Source organism: Gopherus flavomarginatus, chromosome 3, assembly GCF_025201925.1.
Source record: "Gopherus flavomarginatus isolate rGopFla2 chromosome 3, rGopFla2.mat.asm, whole genome shotgun sequence".
In the NCBI taxonomy this organism is placed as follows: Eukaryota; Metazoa; Chordata; order Testudines; family Testudinidae; genus Gopherus; species Gopherus flavomarginatus.
In genome coordinates this window covers 161,200,117-161,216,932 of record NC_066619.1, presented here as the reverse complement: position 1 = coordinate 161,216,932, position 16,816 = coordinate 161,200,117, and the positions used below count along the sequence as shown (strand labels likewise).

Below are 16,816 nucleotides of genomic sequence, written 5' to 3'. Positions count from 1 at the left end.
TGCTTTGTGCTGCACAACACCGTCCTCTGGGATGTGAAGCAGCGATGTCAGAAGGTTCTCAGCAGGGTCTGATGCATTGCTTCTGAGGCTGAAAGAAGAGTATCTAGGGGACAGACAGACGTAAAATAGAGGAAATGGATGGGATTACAAGGGCCTCAACTGGTCTGAGGGTAACAATGGGGAAAAATATATTGACAGGTAAGAAGCTTAGCCTCAGAACATTGTCCCTACATAGTTACACACACTGCCAAATCTTCAAAATATGGATTCAAATTGTACTTAAGAAATATGTGTGCACCTGTGTGTCCATCCATAATATGCACATGGCAATGGAGCATTTAACTATGCAAATTGTATGTATGCACAGGCAGTTATGCAGTCTGCACAGCTTTAGAGTCTGATTTGAAAAAAACCCATGTTTTTTATTTCAAAGAGTAATTAAGACATTTGAATCTCTCAAGTGCCTCATTTATAACACATCTAGGGACACTGTCTTAAAAATGCTGCCAGTCCTATTGTCACAAATGGTCAGGCCACCTTCTATTAGTAGATTGTATGAGAGCCTTCTGCAAAACACATCCTCAGTTAACTATAAATTTAAATTAGAAGATAGAACAATTACCCTAATTTTAAGTCAATATAAATAGGATGCATTTTGTTACAGCCAACCCATGGCTAAATAAAACCCCAAGAGACACACTCTTTAACACATTTATAGCGCAGAGAGAGAAAGTAATTACTGGTTCATATTCATCAGCATGTTTCTCAAATTGGTTGAGCAGTGATGTTATCTTCTCTCTTTGTGGAACTAGCTCCGAGGTGGTACTGATGTAGGCATCATCCATTAAACCAAGGGTTGCAATCTCAGTAACAGTTCTACAGCTTGGTATTGGTGGCAAGTCCAGTGGTAGAGGAGATGGAGGATTACTGTGAGAAGACAGGGAAACGAGAGTTTGAATGGTTTGTAATATTTGAGCCAGACTTTGTTGCTTACATGGTTAGAGCTCTGCAAAGACACAATGTTTCAATTCACAGCAGGGCTGGTGCAAGGATGTTTCGCGCCCTAGGCGAAATGTCCACCTTGCGCCCTCCCCAATCCCTGAGCCCTCGCCCTGAGGCACCCCCCCTGCAGCAGCTCCCCACCCCCCACTCTGAGGCACACACCCCCCCCCAGCTCACCCCTGCTCTGCGTATGAGCACCCCGAGCACGCCGTTGCTGCTTCACTTCTCCTGCCTCCAAGGCTTGCGGCGCCTAAGCTGATTGGTGCCGCAAGCCTGGGAGGTGGGAGAAGTGAAGCAGCTCTCCCCTGCTCCGCCTCCTCCCTGAGCACGCCATCGCTGCTTCACTTCTCTCGCCTCCCAAGCTTGTGGCGCCAATCAGCTTAGGCGTCGCAAGCCTGAGAGGCAGGAGAAGTGAAGCGGCGACGGCGTGCTCGGGTAGGAGGTGGGGTAGGGATGAGCTGGGGTGGGGAGTTCACCTGCGTGCCGCCCCCGCCCTTGCTGCAGGCGACCCTCCCCACACTCCTCTGCCCCTGGCTGAAGATCTGGCTGCCGAAGAAAATGCTGCCCCCCAAATCCTAGCACCCTAGGCGACTGCCTAAGTCGCCTAAATGGTTGCACCGGCCCTGCTTCACAGGTATTCATGTGTGAACTCTGCTATTTCTGCAGACATTTAGAAACTTGATACAGGGGTCAAATTGTACCATCTCTCACTCCCAAATCAACACAAGTCTTTGGTGTGAAAATGACTAAATTTTATCTAGACAAAGTCTTGAATTTTTATTAGTAGGCCATATCATCCATCTTTGCAGAGAAATTCCACTCTTTTGACTACTCTAGGTTTGCAAAATCTGAGTATTTATTTTTGCAAAATAAGTAATATTTACAGTCATACCTGTCCTCAAACTCTGGCTTGCTGGGAGTCTCATGAGCAGAGTAGTAGATGGTACGAATTGCTTCTTCCTGGCTACAAGGAGTTTCATACTGAGTATGTGCTGGTGCCATCATTTTGTCTAGAGTTTGGTACAAGGCAGAATTCCAGCCAGGGCTTGCTATCTGTGTTGGGGTCACAACTACCTCTTCTTCGCCACTCCCACTGCTGTCACTGTAGCTGTCTCTCCTAGAAGGGGATTTTAGTCGCTTCTTGCTCTTATCAGTCATTTCAGTTTCATCTGAGCTGTCACCTTGATCTCCATTTGATGCCCCAGAAGTTTCTGTGCTGATGTCTGGAAATATTTGTTGTGGGGAATGTATGGGAGTCTGCAACAAATGTGATGTTTAAGAAATCAGACTCTGGCTCTAATGGTCATTTATTCATTTTAGGTTTGGCAGAAAATGTGTAAAGAATGCAGAAATAATCAAACATGTTTAATCAAAGGTTCATTCTATTTACTTCAGAAGTCAGCACAGTGGACCAAACTCAGCCCTGGTATAACTCCATAGAGTTCAGGGTGAATTTAACTTATTTTCTGTAACATAACGTGTGTAATTTTAAAATGTGTATCTAGGAAATTTCAAAAGCACTAACTAAAATGGGAGCTGTGGGTGCTCAGCTCTCTAAGAAACTGAAACTGCCAGTAGGCACTGAGGCAGATCCTCACTTAGTATAAATGGTCAATGGGCCTATGACAAGTTACACCAGCTGAGGATCTGTCCCCAAAACATTTGGCTCCAGTACCATTTCCCGAAGAACTCCCATAAAGGTAATGTACCAATCAATGATGAGTATGGAAGCTTTGACAGTTCCATTTATTCATCCCGTGGGAAACCTCTGTTCAGGTACTCACCCATCCCGAACACCATCAACCGCTTTTCGTTACTTAATTTTCTCCTTTGTTCCTCTTGCCCTTTGTTTAAATGTGTGTTTAGATGTCCACACACAGGATACAAATCTGTTTCTATTGTCATGTAAGAACAGTTTTTATCTGGTAAACAACAATGAAGTGACTTGATTTGAAGACTCCTTCCCAATAATTTTTTAATTGTTCTTTATTACTGAAAGCTACTCTACTAATGTGGATTTCTCCACTACGGAGTTCCATTTTTTTTCTGCTGCAGTATATATAGTCTAGTTTCCATCAACACTAAAATATTCTAAAATGGCATTGTGCTCTTAGGACTGATTTGATGGAGCACTTTTACAAATCCTCTTTGGGATCATGTATTTTAACTCAGAAAACTGGGCTGAGGTTTTTCCATCTTGATGGACAGCAGAACTAAACTATACATAACTGTTGTTATTAAATGGCAGTTTCATGACTAATTCACCACGCATCTCACTGAAAATGTAACCCGAGGTGAAGCCAACTTCAAACTATCAATCAACACTACCAAGGAAAGTGGACTTATAGTATTTTAAGCCATTTAGGAGGTTTTTTTTTAAAATTGTACTATTGTAAATATACAAGAGCCTTGTATTTTTTCTTATTTCTATTAAATAGGCTGTGTTTCTATCTTGTGACGTAACACAGCAAACACATTTGTATGATCCTCTATTCCCCTGCCACCTCTCTTTATTTTTCATTTACATGTGCAACCAATGTATTCTGAATAAGGAAAACTTAATGAAGACAAAACTAAAACATCTTATGCCATAGGTCTTACCAACAGAGAAGGATCAATTTCTGGTAGTATACCAAGTGGTGGCCTGCAAAGGAGGAGAGAGACTTCTGGGGATGTTCCTCTGAGTGCTGAGATGACCTCCTACAGGTACAGTTAATTTTGTATTAGACACAGGTCCCACTTGCAAGATAGTTACTACTGACAAGTAAGACAATAGAGAGAGTTCTAACCTGCTGGGATAGTCCTTTTAACGAAGCGCCGTTCACTTTCAGGATGACATCTCCGACTTCAATCTGCCCACTTTCAGCTGCAGGCTGCCCTGGGAAGAGCTTTTTAACCCTCACTATGCTTGAGCCCAATTGCTCTGGAGTAAGGTTGTCTTCACGACAAAAACTGAACCCCAGGCCTGAGCTGTTCTTCAGCAACTTTACCTCAAATGTGTTGTCTGGAAAATAAACAGAAAGAACAGACTACTTCTCTTCTTTCCTACAGTATCCTCTCCAGCAACAACAATCAGACTGCATCCCAATAGTTCGGGGTAGGGGGTTACCATGTGTAAAAGTTTTGTAAGGAGTCCCTATGTATGATCGGTTTAGACAAAACATGTCAAAATGATTCATGGTTTCTTTCCCTACTGTTCTTCTCCTGGAAATGTCCACACTGATGTATGTTATCCCCAAAATAGCAGGACCTGGGAGAGGCTCAGAGAACATGCAGTAAGCCTGTAAGGGCATTATGCTGTAGAAATAATTGGGAAGTATAGAGGAGGAGGAACATTCTGGAGTTGGCCATGATTAAGGCTATGATTTAATGACAGATATTTTTAGTAAAAGTCATGGACAAGTCACAGGCAAGAAGCAAAAAATCATGGCCCCATGACCTCTCCACAACTTATACCATAAATACCCCGACTGAATCTTGGGGTGGGGGCACAGTATCAGCAGCGGGGGGCGAGGGAGCGTCCTGGAGGGCCCACGACACCAGCTGCCAGGGGAGAGGGGGAAGCTCTGGGGGGCTCATTGCCCCAGATGCAGGGGGAGGAACTCTGGGGGGCCCGAGGCACAAGTTGCTGTGGGGGAAGGCCTACGGGGCCCGCTGCCGGGGGGAAGCCCTGTGGGACCAGCAAGTGTTCCAGCCACTGCTGTGGGAGGAACCCTGGGGGCCAGTGGCAGCTCAGGCCACCACTGGAAGGAAACCCTGGGTCCAGCTGCTGCTCCAGCTGCCCCTGGACCACTGCTGGGAGCCGTCAAGCTATAGTTGCTCCCGCTGTCCCCGGAACCGCTGCTCAGACAGTCCCCAGGGCCAGAAACATCAACTGCTGCTTGGGCAGTCTCCAGGACCAGCTGCCTGGGACAGCCAGAGCAGCAGCTGGTGGGGCCACTCCTGTAGCGCTGGTGTGACTGGCTGCAGGGCCGACTGAGTGGCTGGCTGTGGAGTTGCTCCAGCAGTGGACAGTGTGGCTGTCCCCAGGGCCACTTGAGCAAGATTCAGTCAGGGTCCACTGGCCGCTGCATAAGTCGTGGAGGTCACTGGAAGTCACGGAATCTGTGATAAACACGGAGCCCTAGGCATGATCTATTACAGGAAGTAATGCCCTTCGTTTCAAAGGTGACACAATATAAATAAGTTAAGAAATGGTAAGGGCAGGAACTATTTAAAAAGCTGCTAAAATAAATGACTGAGACACCATTAAAGGAAATATTCAGAAAGCATTTAACAACATGAAAGAGAATCTGTGTTGTACACAAGGCTTAGACGTGTTCACTGCCAGCCCTAAATTTCATGATTCTTTTCACTGGAGGATCATCTGGCTGCAAGAAAATGAAGTTTTGAGTATGCTCTAAAGCTCAGATAGTTTTTCTCCATGACCTGACCTTCAGTGACAAAGTTGTAGTCTTTGGTATTTGTCATTTTTTTCTCTGGTTTGTTCTGGGGCTCACTTTGTCCTGCCTGATTTGGAGGCGTGCACTGCGGTGTAATGGGAGCATGAACTTTGGCCACTGGAAGCTGCCCCTTCTCCAGCAACAGATGTACTACCTACACAAATACAACATATTCAAGTTAGTTAGCATGAGCCACAAAAAATACCACATTTTGCCATGTAGAGTCTAGTCTAATCTGTTTTGAGTAACTAAATTTCACAGCCATAAATTCTACAGATTTATAAAAAATCCCCCATAAATCACTGTAACTAGCTTATTAGTTTGTTAAGAACTGCAAATGGCAACATCATCAACAATAATCATAGAATCATAGAATATCAAGGTTGGAAGGGACCTCAGGAGGTCATCTAGTCCAACCCCCTGCTCAAAGCAGGACCAATCCCCAACTAAATCATCCCAGCCAGGGCTTTGTCAAGCCAGACCTTAAAAACCTCTAAGGAAGGAGATTCCAACACCTCCCTAGGTAACCCACTCCAGTGCTTCACCACCCTCCTAGTGAAAAAGTTTTTCCTAATTAAAAAAAAAACCAAAAAAGCAATAGAGTAACAGAGCCACAAGATATCAACCAGACAGCATCTAAAGTAAATTAAGCTTTCCCTCCGATATTATGAAGCATGAGGGATAATTAAAAAATGCCACTGATGACATTCATCATACATGGGTCCTGCATCAAGGGAATCTGTTTACATTATGTACTGATTGCATTTTACTATTCCAGAGAACTAATATTTGCACATGCACCATGCATTTTCATGCATGATTAGCTAAGGGCCAAATCCTGATATCGGAAGCAGCAGCCTTATGCCATGAATAGTGACATTAACGGAAAATCGCACCAGTTTTGGAGTGAGGTGCTACTCAACATGATTGAGTGTATCAGAAAGTGGTCCTAAGCAAGGAAATGCACAGTGGAGAGCTCCTGTTGTCAGTTTTGTCTACTGTACTTTTACTCATGATACATTTATTTACCTAAGATAGGAGAAGAATATTATCCAGGGGTGAAAGTAAAATTGAAAACTTACCCGTATGGGGGCCGGCTTCACAGCCCCTCCAGAAGGGGCAGGGCCTCGGGCAGAAGAGGCGGGGCTGAGGTCAGCATCCCCCAGCCAGCCCTTTCAGGCTGCCTGGCCCACGGCACCCAGGGCTCCAGTGGTGATTTATAGGGCCCAGGGCTCTGGCCGCTGCTGCCACTACTGCAGCAGTGGCCGGAGCCCTGGGCCCTTTTAAATCATCGGCCCTGGGGCAGCTGCTCCTTTTGCCTCCACTACATTGGCAGCCTGGGGGGGGGGCAAAAGGGGCAGGGACGATAAAGCGCTGCTGCAGCAGTGCTTTAAGCAGGGTCTTTGCCGCGACAGTGCTTTAATGTTGCTGCCCCTTTTGACTCCTCCATCAGCGGCCCTGCCACTAGGGACCTGGCAGGGCTGCTGACAGGGGGCACAAAAGCAGCAGTGACGTTAAAGCGGCAGGGGCTGGTACTGGCGGCCACTTTTTCCTGGTACGCCGTACCGGCCTGTACCGGCTTACTGTCACCCCTGATACTATCTTACCTGGCCAGTGTTTCTCAGGGTTTCCACAGCCTGTTTATGGGTGGCACCCTCCAAACTAATCCCATTGACAGAGAGCACACGGTCACCTAGAAGCAAACAATGCATGATTCAGAAGAAGGAAGAATGTAATAAAAAATTAATTCATTTAGAAAACACGTACAATCCATGTAAGAGTGATCTGTTCGTTTTTCAATGAACAAGGGCAGTAACTCGGGCAATCCCCCATGCACTGAGAGAAGAATAGGGCTTTTTGTATCAGAAGTGTTCTGTAACTGAATTCCAACCCCAAAATCTAGGACCATTTTAATGCTCGAAGCAATGCTTCACTGGGAAATCTGGGGAGAAATATAATAACCCCTCCTCTAACTGTAGGACTCCACTTCACTAAGAAGACTGACTTAAAAACAAAGACTGTCAGAGCTATTACAAGGATTTTCTGTACTGAGATACTTAGCATGTCAAGCAAGGAGGTCACTAATAACACAAAGCCTCTTTCTCCTCTCTCTGGATGTACTCAAAGCAATTTGCTCCATTAAAGCAGAATGCATTAGAATGAAACAGCGACTAAAAATATTTTGTCATTTTTTCCCACCAGTACAGTTTCAGCAGTTTCTGCAGATACTGCAATAGTCCCACACTTTGTCTTCCTTTCTTATCTCCTCATTGCATAACACTGTCAAATTTATACACTTAGCACTTATTAACCATTTAAATGGTCAGAGTGCTTTACAAATTAATCCTTACACCACCCATATGAGGCGTTATGCAATGCTATAGAAAAACCTCAGAGAGGTAGGTAGCTTCCCATTGACAATATAGACCCATAAAGAGATTACAAGTAACCAAGGCCAGGCAGTCAGTAGACCTCTGCAGTTCTTAGCTCCTAGACCATGATGTCTCTCCAAAGCCTACATAAAGTCATCTGGATTTCATTCTACTGCTATTTAAGAAAACTTGTGGAAAGAGCGAAGTATGTACCTTTCTGAATTCTACCATCAGCCTCAGCTGCTCCCTTAGGAATAATGGCCTTCACATAAATGCCACCATGTCTTACACTGGTGTTTATGCCACCCTAAATGGAGAATAAATAGGTGAAATGCAAACCTTTAAAAACTTAAACAGGAGATCTTAGATCAAGAAAGCTAAACAAACCTTAAGAAACTCAGGGAGCACTCAAGCCATCCGCATGTAAAAGCAACAGCCAACGTATTGTAAATAAAATATTTTGAGATCCATGCGAATCATAACCAATTGGGGTGGATGTGTGGGGAGGGGTGGGGTTAAAACTATTAGGCTCAAATGCAAACCTTTCTGGTAAAACAAAAGTCCTTCAAGCAGAACTACGAAAGCACTAGAATCTGCATATATGAGTGTGGAAAAGCTAAGTGTTGTTTGTGCACAACATGCATCAGCAGCCAAGATAAAAGATGCATACATGCAATATCCTAGTTTTGTTCACCATTATTAAAGTAATGTGAAACTAAAAGGTATTCCTCTCTCTCAGGTTACAGAAAGCTGTCTTGAAAGCAAAATATTTGAGCTAGGAGGTGCCATAAAGATTTGGGTTAGAGGTCTGCTTAGATTTCAAGTGAATTTACTTTGGGGCACTCAACCTACTTCTTTAATGCATATATCCATCACCACACAGTTCGATGTTATTTCAGGGATTCCCCAAACTTTTAAAGGAGGAGGAGGAGCTAGCGCACAAATTATCTCAGTCTGTGCCCCAAAGATCCACTTGCTTTAATATTACTTCCGAGTAAGCTAAAAGTTGACAGCAGATTTTAGAACAGTGCAAGGATAAAGGTAGAGGCAGAGCATGACAAAATGAGATATGGTGACCACTTGTTAGGCCTCTGAGGAAAGTCCTTGCACTGGTGACCATTGATTGGCAGCATTGAAAGAGTCACTGGAATAGCAGGGTTGCTGCATGTCAATGGCTATGTAGAATCATACAATATCAGGGTTGGAAGGGACCTCAGTAGGTCATCTAGTCCAACCCCCTGCTCAAAGCAGGACCAATCCCCAGATAGATTTTTACCCCAGTTCCCCAAATGGCCCCCTCAAGGGTTGAACTCACAACCCTGGGTTTAGTAGGCTAATTCTCAAACCACTGAGCTATCCCTCCCCCTGCCCCCATTATACTACTGCATAATTTACACCTTCATTCATCTGTCATAGTGAATCTGGCTCCAAATCGATTAGTAATAATTACTACAATTTCTTTAGATTTAGAGCATATTTTCATTTACAATTCATAGGCAAAGTTCACAATATGTAACTAAGTCATAATCCAGACTATAGATCAAAGAATCTGTTGTAAAGATTCTCCCCAACCCGCAACTGAACCTCATAGTCCTTTATCTAATTCTCCTGCCAGTTAGAAACCACTTGTATCTGCCTTCAACTGTTTAAGATATTTAAGAAGAGTGCATTATCTATAGCTAAGGCTACATTTTAATCACAGATATTTTTAGTAAAAGTTATGGACAGGTCATGGGCAGTAAACAAAAATTCACATATGTGACCTGTCCATGACTTGTACTGTATACCCCTGACTAAAAACTTGAGTGCTTTGGAGGTGGGGGGGGGAGAGAAGTGGCCCTGGGGTGGCTCGGGACCTCCACTGGTCCTGTGTGTGTGTGTGTGGGGGGAGACTGGAGGGGCTGGCAGGCTCCCTATCCGGCTCCCGGAAACGGCCAGCATGTCCCCGCAGCCCCTAGGTGGAGGTGCAGCCAGGAGGGCTCCGCATGCTGTCCCACACCCCGAGAGCCTGCTCTGCAGTTCCCATTGGCCAGGAACCACGGCCAATGGGAGCTACGGGGGAGGCTTCTGTGGGCAGAGGCAGCATGCGGAACCACCTGGCTGTGCTTCTGCATAAAGGCCAGACACGCCGGCTGCTTCTGGGGATTCCCCCCAAGGTAAGTGCCACCCAAAGCCCTCACCCCCTTCCACACCTCAACCCCCTGCCTCAGCCCTGAAAGCCCTCCCACACCCAAATTCCTGCTGCTGATGGAGGAAGGGGCGCAGAGGCCCGAGACTGCCCCAGGAACGGCTGGTGTGGCTGGCCCAAGGGCCACTCGAGCTGCTCAGGTGCCGCCAGGGCCAACCACATCGGCCATTACAGTGCAGTGCACTGGCCATGACTTCCATGGCCTTGGTGACAGATTCCTAGCCCTACCTATAGCTACTGTTCGTGGGTACAGAACACCCACTGTCACGATTTCTGGTCTGAAAACATTAGAAATTGTGCCAGTGATGGATAAAAAGTGCATAAAATATTGAATTAGGGATGTAAAAAGGAAACAGCTTTATTCTGCTGTCCTCATCTTCAAAGTAACATGCATTAAAATCTGCTACACTTGAAAGAAGGTGTCCGGATGCACAATCTATTTAGAAAATGCCTACATCTGTACTACAGTAAATAGCCACTGAAATTGCCTCTCTTTTGAACTCTGTTTAATATATGTTCACTATTACCAGTATGCTACTGTTAACATTCAAATTGTTCACAGAATTGGGAGGTGAATCAGTTAGACTAATTCTTGAAAGTTAAATTGTCTAAGAACCAAAAGGTTTTTTTTGACACCTACAGAAACACACAAATGGAGTGTTGGTGATATGATGATACATCATTCACTTTGTCTTTAAAGGGACATTGTCAAATAGGTTAGGCCTAAACTTTGAGCCAGTTTACAAACATAATCTGGTGTGAAGTTTTTAAATTAAAAATAGGTATTTATCTCCTTATCTCCTTACCGACTTGCTAGGATGAAAAAAAATAATAACCAGCCCCTCCTTACCTAGACAAAAATGTTTTGTGCTCTTTTGCTTTTCAGCCAGCAGAGGGAGAGCATAAAACAAGTGACAAAGCCTCTTTAGAGACTGATGCTGCTGGTGAACAAGTCAGTAAAACAAAGTAATGCTGGACCAAATCTGGCCCAACTTAACTCCATTAGCTTCAATGGTGTTATGCTAGGGATGAATTTGGCCCTTTAATGTCAACCTCCTAACAAAAGCTACTTGATTTCACCTTCAAGGCCTTTCACTGTCCATTATCTCTCATTCAGTATTGGAGGTTGACTCCTGACTCTGATCAACCCATTATGCTATTCTCCACTGCCCACACGTTAAATTCTCAAACAAGCACTTCTGTGCCTCCTTACAACTCTTCTTTACCATGATGCCTACCTGACAATGGCTCGGCTGCCGGTGCGCTAAGACCACTGTCTATCATACAGATCAATACTGTCTCATTTTTTCCCCACTGTACTCCCCCATTTCTGAGTATATATATGTCTGTTGTCCTGTGTCTTACACTTGGACTGTAAATTTTTTGGAGTCTTTTGATTCTGCGGTTGTTTAGCACGTAGCATAATGAGGTCCCGGTCCAGGACTAGGGCTGGTAGGCAGTATAGTAGTGCAAGTAATTAAAAATAATAAATAATAATAATAAATAATAATAGGGAGATGACAAGAAAAGAGATATGGAAATAATACTTTCCATCTTCAGGAAGATGGAAGTATCTGTGAGCAGGTACTGGACAGTGTCCTTTTAAAACACCTTGCTTCCCTGTAAATTAGCTATTGAACAGGTTGCTGGGAGTGGAGAAGAAGAGAAAACATCTAAAAACCTTGTCAAACAGTACCGTGACACTTATTCCCAAGCCGCTATCTTTTTTGGCTAGTTCGACCTCAAAGATATCTCCAGGTTTAAGAGGTGCTGCAGAAAGCTTTTTAGAATTCATTTTGTTTGCTGTATTCACTGAGGAAGACTCCTTTACAAAAAAAAAAACAAAAAACAAAAACAGAAAAAAAATAATGATTCCCTGTTAGAGCAAAAGTTAATTATTAGTTCCCACTGTGCATTTATGGGTGAGACCGAGCAGAAAGGGGTTAATTGAGAGCACTGGTTAATAAAATAGGGTTCAGATTCTTTCCTACGGTAAATGCATTTATTGTACTTGAATGTTTGTAATCTCGAGATAAAGTTGGTCCATATTGGCTAAATGTTTTTACAGACCTATACACTTGAATGTGCTGGTCTTTAAAATGAAGGAATCATTGTACCAAGAACTCAGTTATGGCAGATCCTCTGATGAGATAAACTGGGGTAGCTCTACTGACTTCAAAGGACATTTCCATCAACTGAGATCAGGGCCATTATCTTTAGGAATGAATGTACAGTGTCCCCAGTGAGTTTAATTTTAGACAGGCAGAGCATCAGGTCTTCTCTGCTCACTGGATGAATGTAGAACCTACAAATACCCTTTCCCCCACCTCAAACTCTACCCAGAAGGACTCCTGTTCTGCTATGAGTCTACTCATTCATGCCAGATAGTATCCCTGCTTTTCCCTAATGCAGGTGAAACTCAATTTACGTGGTCTGTAAAGAAACTGATACCTGTGAATATTTGCTACAATCACCTTGGACAAATGATGCCTTTGGATGAGCATTAAGATTTTCTGTTGAAATCAATGACAATCCTGCATATACATCCGAGGGCAGAATTTGGCCCCTTTAAGGCTCAAAAAAGAGTCACGCTGGGGTTAAGCAAGAAGGTTCCCACTCAAGTAAATTGTATTCACGTAGCTAAAGCCCTACTAACCTCTTTGAAATTTTGGGAGTAATTTTTTTCCGGTAATTTGAAAAAACCTCTAATGGGTTAGAAAGATACATTTTAAATAATGGTCTGTTTATTCAGCTTCCTTATCAGTCATACATTTGAAGCACTAAAGGGAGTTAGCATTAGAAAATCTGTACTTCAATATTAGTACCAAATGCATTAGTAGTTAGCAGTGGAAGCTGCAGATTGTCCCTCCCTCCATCTGCTCCCTCCCCCTGAAGCACTGCACTAACAATCTACAGCAGATTAGTCAGCCACGTATATGAAATTGTTTGAAAGCATTCAACAGAAGTGGACTGTGCCTTTTTAGCTGCCTGTTGTTCCTGACTGCTGGAGTAAGTTGCTTCATCCATGTCAGAATCCCCTCGGTCAGAATATTCCACAGTTTCCACTACTCCAAGCCTTTTTGCTTTCGCCAGGATATCGTCCGCAGAGTTCCTTTTTTTCTCATTCGTTTTGGAAAGGGCAGACTGAGAATCACTGCAGTGCTGCAAACCCTGCTGGGCTCTATCACTGATGTGGTTGCCAAAGAAGCCATTTGTTTGGCTCTGAGACAGGCTGGCACTTTCGGTCCTGGAATCTTGGGAGCTCAGGCTTCTGTCCCGTTTGCCCATAGACAATCCTGATGAACTCCCCGAGATGGCCCTCTGGTGACCTCGTGACCTGTTGTGTTCCTCTGAAGATGATTCTGCCTCATTGTCCTGCACTGATGAAGGCCTCCTTAAATAACCCTTTGTTCCATTGGCAAGATTTATAGATGACACTGAAAAATCAAAATCCAACAATTAACAAGTAACATTTAGTCTGAAATCATGATTACTCAGCCAACACAAATGACAATCCCCAATCTTATCAATGAAGCAAGGGTAGTCACACACAAAATTTACAGTGATACATTTCTTATACAATCCAGTATTGTAGCATGGACTCCAACTCAGAGAGTTATAGTAACAATTTAAACATTCAGACTATTTCTACACCATTTGGCAGCATGGACTACCAGGGTGTGAATTGCAGAGCATACCAAAATGTTGCACCCTAACTGCAGCGTGTGGATGCTGCTGTCGTGAACTAAAAGGTGCCCAGATCATGTTACCATAGTCCTCTTTTAAACAGGACTATGTTAACGTGAGCTAGGTACCTTTTAGTTCACAACAGCAGTGTCTACATGGGGCAAATAGATCACAACATTCTGGTGAGCTCTGCAATTCACACCCCCGGCAGTCCACACTGCGGTGCAGCACAGACAAGCCCTTAGAAAAGCGACATCAGGCATTTGGTTCTTCAGAAGGTCATTAAAAGTGCATCATGAGAGGTCTTAGGGTGCGGGTGGAAATCAATCTCCCCTATAATGAAGAGTAAAGGAAAGAACAGAATTTGTAATATAAATTTAAGGATGTTTTAAAATACCTTTGGAAAGTTTGTCCTTGGGCTGAGAGATAACAAGTGTCACATCTTCAGGAGCATTCTCCAGAATTTCTAATGCTGCATGATGGCTGACACCCTCTAAGCTCACGCTGTTCACTGATATTAGACGGTCTCCTGTTCAGATACAAAGAATCCAGTATGACATTGCCCCCTATAATGCTTTATGGAAATATGCTTATGAATGTAAATACAACATAACTGGAATATGTTTTATGCCACATATGCTACGTAACATATCTCTGCAAAGGTTATGATCTACTGAATATATTCATCCTATTTGTATGTATGTGTCATTTTTGTATTCAAAGTTATGAATATTGGCTGTGTACTTGTCTGATTTTAAGTAGCCTTAGTAAACCATTTGAGCGGTTTCTTTAGAAAGGATTTTGCAAGTGCCTAATCAAGAAACACTTACCGGACAATGGATCTTGGAAGGCTCCATTCCACATAAGAAATCTACCTGAGGACATTCGAGGTAGCATGTGAGCAATGGCTGCTACCTGTAAGTTCTGAGTCATGCATGGACATGTGATTTGCTCATGTGACTCCAAAACTCCATCTTGTAGCTGGGATTCTACACAGGGGGAAGGAGGGGTGTCCACCCACAAGAGAAAGTCTATTTAACCCCCTGGGAAACCCCTCATTTTGTTTTCAGCTGGCTCAAGAGCTAGCCTCTCCTCCCTCAAAGGATACTTAAAAGAAACTGTAACAAAGAACAGTAACCACTGGGGTGTGCGTGATTGCTGGATCCAGACTAGAAGGAGGCTAGTCTGTAAAAGGGGCTTATTGGAACATTTCTGAGGGTGAGATTTTATCTGTATTCAGATTCTTACTGCATTAGGTTTAGACTTGCGTGTTTTCTTTTATTTTGCTTGGTAATTCACTTTGTTCTGTCTGTTATCACCTGGAACCACTTAAATCCTACTTCTTATATTTAATAAAATCACTTTTTACTTATTAACTCAGAGTATGTATTAATACCAGCGGGGGGGGGGGGGGGGAACAGCTGTGCATCTCTCTCTATCACTGTTATAGAGGGCGAACAATTTATGAGTTTATCCTGTATAGGCTTTATACAGGGTAAAACGGATTTATTTGGGGTTTGGACCCCATTGGGAGCTGGGCAACTCAGTGTTGGAGACAGGAACACTTCTTAAGCTGTTTTCAGTTAAGCTTGCAGCTGTTGGGGACATGGTTCAGACCTGGGTCTGAAGTCCCATGCTGTCAGGGGGAACAGGCTCAAGGGTAGTCTCAGCACATCAGTTGGCAGCTTCCAAGGGGTTTTCTTGATCCAACCTGTCACATCCAGCATTTACGTTTCCAGACTTTAATGAGGTAGCAAGGTTACATCTCTGTGCAAAGTTCTGTGCTCATTTTCATTCTCAGTAGTTGACACTGAACATCAAAATATTTGGCCAATAAAATTACTGTCAAATTGAAGCCTAGACAAGTTTTAAAAATGAGTTTAAAGTAACTTCAGCTCCTAAACCTGTCTTTGTCTCCCTGACAATTTTGGTGGGATTACAACTACATTGTTCTCTAATCTATAAGCATTTCTACATTCCTTATTGCTGTGCGAAAAACACAAACAAACAAAAAGGGAAGCTGAGTATTGTGAAACAGTGAAATTGGCTATCCGTAGTGCTGTCAAATGCACAAAGTAAATACACTGAAAAAGTTGAAATTAGGTAAACACAATTTTAGGAATTACTTGTGACAACAGTAGGTTACATTTTTTCAGATAGAAGTGTGCTTTTGTGTAGTTTAAAACTGAAATAATGTAGCCATCAAATAGTGAAGTCAAACAATATAATTTCTTTACATGAACTGTAATAAGTTTCATACAGTTAGGATTTCCTTTCGTTTTCATAGCGTGTAATGATAATCAACCATTAATACTTCTGAAGTAATTATCAATATATATGGTCAATGGAGAAATAGAGACAGAGACATTGAAGTGACGACCTCCCACAGCCAAAGATGGAGTCAGTATTAGAGACTGGACAAGAATGAAGGAGTTTCTGGCCCCTAGTCCTTCATCTGGAGCACATTATATGATTTACCTGGTTTTAAGGACCCATCCAAGTCGGCTGGCCCTCCAGGAATTACTGAATGAATAAAAATTCCCAGATCAAGTTTTCCAGTCTTCTCTCCACCAACAATCTGAAATCCTATTTAAAAACAAACACACACACAGATGTCAACCATTCATTCATTCTTTACAAGTTTATCTTTTGCCATTTGATACAAAAGATTTACTACTCTAGCAGCTTTTAAGATTATATGTAAAAGTGACCTGCAAAAGGAAAAGATTGCTGTCTTCTTCATTTTCTTCATTTTTATGTTGCGTGAAGAAGGCTTGAAAGGTTTATTTCAATATTACTTTCTTTTCCGCTTGATTTTTACCTAAGAAATTCAGACCTTGCCTAACTGGCTTTCCTGAAAGTCTCTAGGGATGACTGGAAAACCCGGAGGACTGTACATCAGAGATACGAAGGAAGTCTAAATTAATTCACTGAGCAGGCTCAAGATATTTTTATCTATTTAAAATGTTTGGGTTTGCTTGTTTTGTTAATGTTCATTTAACTCAAATGTCTGAACAACACTTAGAAGAAAGCTCTCTTGTTTAAAGACGTAACACTCAGTTAAGGCTGACAACCCACATCAGAGCCCTGCAACGTGTCTCTTCAGGTAAACCTGGGAAGACCAC

The 16,816-nt window shown here is 43.1% G+C and overlaps 1 protein-coding gene across 9 annotated transcripts in view; it reads right to left on the bottom strand.

Annotated features, from left to right (window-relative positions):
- Nucleotides 1-16,816, bottom strand: part of PTPN13 (protein tyrosine phosphatase non-receptor type 13) — a 183,184-nt gene that overhangs the window by 26,160 nt on the left and 140,208 nt on the right. For 5 of the 9 annotated variants that reach the window (XM_050946769.1, XM_050946772.1, XM_050946774.1 and 2 more), the window contains exons 22-32: nucleotides 16,170-16,277; nucleotides 14,089-14,220; nucleotides 12,981-13,441; nucleotides 11,686-11,829; nucleotides 8,030-8,123; nucleotides 7,052-7,137; nucleotides 5,436-5,598; nucleotides 3,792-4,006; nucleotides 3,604-3,702; nucleotides 1,895-2,259; nucleotides 741-927 (exon numbers count right to left, since the gene is read on the bottom strand). In XM_050946769.1, the coding sequence (XP_050802726.1) occupies nucleotides 741-927; nucleotides 1,895-2,259; nucleotides 3,604-3,702; nucleotides 3,792-4,006; nucleotides 5,436-5,598; nucleotides 7,052-7,137; nucleotides 8,030-8,123; nucleotides 11,686-11,829; nucleotides 12,981-13,441; nucleotides 14,089-14,220; nucleotides 16,170-16,277 (2,054 nt within the window). The remainder of the gene's footprint in view (nucleotides 1-740; nucleotides 928-1,894; nucleotides 2,260-3,603; nucleotides 3,703-3,791; nucleotides 4,007-5,435; nucleotides 5,599-7,051; nucleotides 7,138-8,029; nucleotides 8,124-11,685; nucleotides 11,830-12,980; nucleotides 13,442-14,088; nucleotides 14,221-16,169; nucleotides 16,278-16,816) is intronic. The other 4 variants (XM_050946773.1, XM_050946779.1, XM_050946776.1 and 1 more) reach the window with 3 other exon arrangements.